At 53.9% G+C, this 7,100-nt stretch overlaps 1 protein-coding gene across 1 annotated transcript; it reads left to right on the top strand.

Annotated features, from left to right (window-relative positions):
• Positions 1-5,368: 5,368 nt before the first annotated feature.
• On the top strand, positions 5,369-6,038 carry LOC125281205 (polyadenylate-binding protein 1-like 2). Its single transcript, XM_048213378.1, has one exon. The coding sequence runs from the start codon at positions 5,369-5,371 to the stop codon at positions 5,969-5,971; it is 603 nt and encodes a 200-aa protein (XP_048069335.1). The 3' UTR covers positions 5,972-6,038.
• The last annotated feature ends 1,062 nt before the right edge of the window (positions 6,039-7,100 follow it).

Genomic DNA, 7,100 nt, shown 5'->3' with positions numbered 1-7,100 from the left:
CCCGATTTAAACCAGCTCCTATGCACGTGCAGCCAGGAGCACTGAAAGCAGGACCTGAGTGAGGACACTGAGGTTGGACCATGCAAGTCAGGTTTGGGGCCAGCCCTTCTTAACACACAGTCCCTCTCAATCTCTTCTGCTGGCTTCTCATCCTCAACTTAACTTTTAAATGTGGGCGTGCCTCAGGGAATAGCCCTGCCCCTTCTTCCCCTGACTATACCCTCTCTGGGTGGTCCTGCCCAGTCTCCTGGCTTTAAATACCATATCTGTGCTCTGTTGTCTCAATATTCTGTCTCTCCAGCCAATACAGATGACAGACTTCAGACACTGAACATGTGCATGTAAGAACCCTTGACACCCCCCCAACTGTTTTTCTCCCTCCTCCAAACCTACCACATTCACTCCCCAGGTTGCCTATAACCATACACAGCACCTCCATGATCAAGACTCAAAAGAAAATATTCTTATCGTAATCATTCATTTCTTAAGTTTGTTTACCAACTGCCTTCAATGCATCAGCAAGTGATGTCTCTTCTCTTTCCAGAATGTCATGTGAACCCATGCACTAGTCTCCAAATTCATGCTGCCAGTCTTGGCCAAGTCACTGCCATCTTTCCACTGGACTACTGCAAGAGGGTCCGAATTGGTCTCCTCATTTTCCTTTGTCCTCTGCCCCCTTGCAATATTTTCCACAGAGAGCAGCCAGCAAGAAATTATTGAATATAATTAGGTCATGGCACGCCCTTGATTCAATCCTCTCTTTGGTTCCTCAGAGCACTTTTCAGTAAAAACAAAACTCTTCATCATGGCTCCTTCCCACCACTACACCTTCTTCTTGTCGCTCCACCCCGCCTCTCACTGGGCTTCAGCCACACTGGCATCCTTTCTGCCCCTTCGGCACCCCAGTTTTCCGCCACAGGCCACGGGGAACCGTAGTTCTCCCCGCTGGGCAGGTTCTTCCCCGGGTTCCTGGCAGGACTGACCACTTACCATTGTCCTCAGGAAGGCCATTCCTGACCTTTGCCACTTTTGGGGGGGGGGTTTCTAGGTAATGGGTACCAAACCATCTTGTGTATTTCCATGCGGGCATTTGTAGCAACCTTAAATGCTTTGATATTTTGTGATGTGTTTACTGTCTGTCTTCCCTACTAGAAAATAAGCTCCCTGAGTACAGGGACCTTCTGCGGAGAAGAATCCCAGGTACAGCATAAGCCCTCCCTAAATACTTGTCAAATCATCAGATGAGTGAAATGAGTCACACTTCCTCCCACAAGAAAGAGACCTCTCCCTCCCTCCACTGATGCTCCATAGGGCTTATCATTTTTGCCTCTGTCACAGGGTCTGGTAGTCAGAACATTTTTGATTGTAGATGGCAGGGACTGGCCAGGAATGGACTAGACCAAGGGGGGACCCCATGGAGGTCTCTGTGAGAAAGGACTTGGAGAGCATTCCCCAGCTGCTCTCCTTGCCACTTAGTGACAAGTCACTTAGTAGCCCTGTTCCTGTTGCTGGAGGTGCAGGGGCCTAGGGATTGTCTTCAGGTTTGACAGGTTTGGGAATTTGCTGGCCACAGCATGCCTTCCTTGACCCTCTTTCTCCTGCTGTTTCACTGATTTCTGTTTGCTCTGTGGGCTGGAAGTCCAAGCCAGTGAAAGAGATATTGTTGAGCCCTGGTCCTTGAATCGGTCCTGCTTGGCATTTCCGTCTCCAACAACGGGCCAAGAAGTTCTAGTTCTCATCAGCCGCACATCCCCTACCCCCCAGAAATCATGGTTTCCCCCAGCCTCTTCCTCCTCGGCTCCCTCTTGGATGGCCACCTGGAATGGTGAGGCACAGCTCATCTGCCTCCTGCCTACAAGCAACCTAGACCCCCCAGGAGATGGCTCTTAACAGCAGTGAGAGTGATCACCTTGGTCAAGCACTGGCTATCCATTGGGCTTTTCCTACATCTCCGTCCTTTTCCTTTGTTGGCACTAGCCCTGTCTAGGGGCAGTGGGCTGGATTTTGCAAGCTGGGGAGGTACATATCTGTGTGCCTGCTTCTCAGCCACCTTGGGATGCTTTCCAGCCAGCGATGGGAAAGTCCTCACTGCCTCACATCCCACAGTGACTCGGTCAGTTCGGCAGGCTCGGGGGTCGTTCTGTCATGTGCAACTGCCTAGGTCCAGCCAACACTGCCACCACAAAAAAACAGCTTTATTTACCCAAAGAAGGTGGATGGGCAGGAATGAGGGGGAGGAGAGAACATGTGCTGGGCAGATGAAATTCCATGGCCACCATAGTCCAATGAGATAGCACCAATTGCTTTCTGCTGGCATTTCTGTTATGTCTATGGACAGCCTGAACTTGAGCGCAGTGAGATGTCCTGAGGGTTTGATTTTTTTTTTTTTTTTTTTTTTTTTTTAGTATCTGAGCCCAAACCCCACACCGTTCAATGCCTGGCTCACAGTAAGTGAGAAACGCCTATTTATGGGAGGAAAGGAAGAACAGGGGGAAGGGTTGATCTGACTCTTTTGGAACTGGTCACATCTGACTGTCTTTTTGTTCTATCATCTCTGTCTCCATTGTGTGTAGGGGAGGGCACATGCACATTTATATATGTATTGTTGGTTGTTTTTTTTCTTTTGCCCAGTTCTTTATTGAGATATAATTGACATGTAACATTGTATAAGGTTAAGGTGTACAACACAATGATTTTATAGATAGCTAGATAGATGATAGATAGATAGATAGATAGATAGATAGATAGATATAGATATAGATACAGGTGTATATATATACATATATGTATATATATATGTGTGTATATATATGTATATATATGATTACCCTAGTAAGTTTAGTTAACATCTATCACCTCACGTAGTTACACATATTTTCTTGTGATGAGAACTTTTAAGATCTACTCTCTACTTTCAGTATTGATGTTTAATTTGTACTCTTTCTAAGGACCTGATGACAGCGATTCCCTCCTTGAACGTGCTGAGTGGTGCCTGTGAGCCTGGGTACAGAGTCCAAGCACCTTAGCTGGCTTTTCAGGGCCCCACAGCTTCCAGCTCCATCTCCTGCCATATGCTCTTGGAGACCATGATGTCTGTGCACGCCAGATTATTGGCCATGACCAGAAGTGGCTTTGTGTGTGCTAGCATGCCACAGGGCCTTGGGCACAGACTGGATCCCTCTGTTTGGAATGCCTTCCTTCCTGCCTTCACAGGGTGGACTCATCTTTCAGAGCTCACCTGGGGGCTTTCACCTTCTGTGCAGCCCCACTTGACTCCTACCAGGAAGGGTTAGTGGCTGCGCCCTCCTTTCTGGAGCAAGTGGGACCCTCGCTTCTCTTACACTCTGCTCTAGTGGTTGCTCACTTGTCTGTCCCCTCAGCATCTGGCCCTGTGTGGCCTCTCTGCTTCCACAGCACATACTACTGCTCACCTTTCCCAGCCGGCCCCACACCTCTAACACGTCAACACTCACCGTTCACTTATCACGTGGCCTGTCCCTTAGCTCCCAGTGCCAAGCACTTGATAAGGCTGTCACAAATATTAGCTGATGAACTGGGACCAGGCACCTCATTCTAGAGATTTCAGGGTTTGTTTCTGTTTTGAACACGGATGTGTATTTCTTGGTTCGTGTTGGTAAACTTTGCAAGAACAAACAAGTGCTTGGCTCTGGACCAGGCCCTGTCCCCAGCCCTTGGTTTGGCTTTTCTCAGGGTATCATTGAAGACAGCACGAAGGACAGGGTGCTCTTGATCCCCCCTCTGTCGGGCTGCTTGTCTGGAGGCTGGGTGGGCGGGAAGGAAGAATTGGCAGGGGGGTGCGGAAGAACCCCAGGTCTCTAGGTCTCCCATAGTCTGGAGCAGGGACAGGGTTTCCTGCCCAGACCGTCTGTTCCCAAGCACAAGCTCAAACCCAGCTTATGTCTCCTGCTTCCCAGACCCCTGTGTCCCTAGGGACCGGCACAGGCTCCATAAATATTTGTGGCGTGGCATTATGAATGAATGAATGAATGAATGAATGAATGAATGAATACGTGTTCTTTATTCCCTCCTCTGCAAGTGTTGCAGAGGGGGGAAAGAGCTGGAAAAGGGGGAGGAATCTCTGAGAAAATGGGTCAGCAGGCTGCAGGGGGAGCTTGCCCCACTGGCCCCAGCTCCTGCTCAGAGTTTGTTTCTTTGGTGGCGGTGATGTTGGGGAGTGTGTATGAGCGGAAGTGGGGAGAACCCCTGGATGTGAGAAACCCGTCTTTCTCGGCTTTGTTTAGGCCAGGCAAGTGTATTCTCCACGCCACCCACTCGCTCTTGCAAGGTACTTGATTTAATCATTTAAATGTTCTATGGGGAGAGGGGGATAGAACAAAACCCTCTAAGTCTAACCCGTATTCCCTCAGTCCACAGTGGAGCCCTTTCCCTGCCTTCCTCTTCATAAATATCCAGGGAGCCTGAGAGGCTGAGGACTCCCCCCCGCCCCCTCCCCCCCTCCCCCGCCCCAAGGCTCCCGCCCCCTCCCACAGCCCGCGGCCCCACAGCCCCGCAGCAGCCACAGGGGGAACCAAAGAGACAGAAGCCTTCCCAGCTGCCCGGACCACAGACGCCAACACCCCCCGCCCCCCACCACACGCCGCCCGCCCGCCCGCCGCCCGCGCCCCGCACGCTAGCCCACGACCGAGCGGCGGCGGCAGCAGCAGGCTGCAGGCTGCGGCGACTCGCACCGGTGCGCTCCTGGCAGCGCTCGCTTGCTGTCCCAAGTGACTTGGACTCGCCTGATCGCCTGGCCCCGGGTCCCGGCCCCAGCTCCCGCTCGCGCCCCCGGCCGGGTTCCAGCGCCCACCCGCCCTCCTGCCCTTTCCCGCCTCTCCGCCCCCCAGCTCGCGGGAAGGGAGGTCGCGGCAGCGGCCTGGCGGCACCGGCGACCGTGGCGACAGCGGCGACAGTGGCGGCGGCGGTGGCGGCAGCGGCGGCGGCGGAGGCTGCGGCGGCGACCGTGGCAGAGGCTGTGGCGGAGGCCTCCGTAGCGGAGGCGGAAGCAGAGGTGGAGGCTGAGGTGGAGGCCGAGGCCTCAGTAGAGGAGGCAGTGGCGGAGGCCTCCCGGGGGGAGGCGACGGCCGCCCTGGCAGAGGGGGAGGAGGCGGAGGCCGCCCTGGCGGCAGCGGTTGTGGAGGCCAGCGCGGCTGAAGCCGCCGCCGCCGCCGCCGCCGCCGCCGCAGCAGCGGAGGCTGCGGCGCCCTCCTTGGGGGAGGCGGATGCGGATGCGGAGGTGGCGGCGGCGGTGTCTGCGGCGGCGGCGGCGGCAGCTGCGGATGCAGATGCTGCGGATGCAGATGCGGATGCGGAGACCAGCCGGGGCTCCGAGGGGAACCCAGACTTTCCCATGGCCTCGCTGTACGTGGGCGACCTGCACCCTGAAGTGACAGAGGCAATGCTGTACGAGAAGTTCAGCCCGGCCGGGCCCATCCTCTCCATCCGCATTTGCAGGGACAAGATCACCCGCCGCTCGTTGGGCTACGCGTACGTCAACTACCAGCAGCCGGTGGACGCCAAGCGGGCCCTGGAAACCCTGAACTTTGATGTCATCAAGGGCAGGCCGGTGCGGATCATGTGGTCCCAGCGGGACCCCTCGCTCCGCAAGAGTGGGGTGGGCAACGTCTTCATCAAGAACCTGGGTAAGACCATCGACAACAAGGCGCTGTACAACATCTTCTCGGCGTTTGGCAACATCCTGTCCTGCAAAGTGGCCTGCGACGAAAAGGGGCCCAAGGGCTACGGGTTTGTGCACTTCCAGAAGCAGGAGTCCGCAGAGCGGGCCATTGATGCGATGAATGGCATGTTCCTGAACTACCGCAAAATTTTCGTTGGGAGATTCAAGTCGCATAAAGAACGAGAGGCCGAAAGGGGAGCCTGGGCCAGGCAGTCCACCAGTGCTGACGTCAAGGATTTCGAGGAAGACACCGATGAGGAGGCCACCTTGCGATGAAGACATGCCAGGAACGAGCCAGCCAGCAGAGCCAAACCTTGGCTCCCACCCGGTTTACAACCCCCCTCTTTGCCCCCCTAACCCACCAGCAGTGTATTGTATTGTACTGGGAGTGCAGGTCTCTCTGTCTCTATCTCTCTCCCTCTCCCTCCCTCCCTCCCTCTCCCTCCCTCCCTCTCCCTCCCTCCCTCTCCCTCTCCCTCCCTCCCTCCCTCTCCCTCTCCCTCCCTCCCTCCCTCTCCCTCTCCCTCCCTCTCCCTCCCTCCCTCTCCCTCTCCCTCCCTCCCTCTCCCTCCCTCCCTCTCCCTCTCTCTCCCTCTCCCACCCTCTTCCTCCCTTTCTCTCTCTCTCCCTCTCTCTCTCCCCCCTTCTCCCTCTCTTCTTCCCTCCTTTCCTACCTTCCTCCTCCCTCTCCCTCCCTTCTGCTCTCCCCACCTCTCCCCTCCCCCCACACCCACTAAGGGCGTTGGGAATAATCTTGATAATCTGTGCCACTTGATGGATTATAGGCTGCCTCTTCTCCTTGTGGCTTGGTTTAAAAAACACTTTCATTCTCGCTTCCTTCGCTACACAGGTGATACAATTTCATGGTAGAAACATCAGAAAGGTGAAGGAAATCAGATGAGGGAAAACCAAGAGAGTAGTTGTTCCCCAAGATCCCACTACCCAGAGACAACCACTTTTTGGTGTGCTGTTTGTCCAAGGCTCTCTTCTCTCCCTCTCTCTCCCTCCCTTCCTCATTCCCACCCCACCTTCCCTTTTAACACACTGTTATAGAATGGTTCACGTGTGTGGTGTTTATTAACCTGCTTCTTCAGAAACTAAAACCAAACAAAAATCAACCCATTGAACTTCTTTCCGCGTTATTCAACAGGCTTCCGAAATGTCATCTTCAGTGCCTGCAGAGTGTATCCATGGATCTTCAACATTTCTGTAATCAATCCCGCATTGTTGGACATTCAGGTGGTGCCTAGTTCTTTCCTTGTGTTTAAACCCAACAGTGCATACTCTGGTGAATGAATCCTTCCTTGTCAAGCCAAATCTTCGCTAGCCTACCGGATGGTCTTCTTAATTGTGGACTTGCAGGATCCACAATAAAATATCCTTGCAGGATATTTTAAAGACTTTT

Source organism: Ursus arctos, chromosome X (genome assembly GCF_023065955.2).
Source record: "Ursus arctos isolate Adak ecotype North America chromosome X, UrsArc2.0, whole genome shotgun sequence".
Classification (NCBI taxonomy): Eukaryota; Metazoa; Chordata; class Mammalia; order Carnivora; family Ursidae; genus Ursus; species Ursus arctos.
Note: the sequence above shows the minus strand (reverse complement) of the source record. Positions and strands in the feature narration are given on the sequence as shown.

Excerpts from the sequence above, each read along its gene's own strand:
- LOC125281205 (XM_048213378.1), top strand. The coding sequence starts at position 5,369 with ATGGCCTCGCTGTACGTGGGCGACCTGCACCCTGAAGTGACAGAGGCA.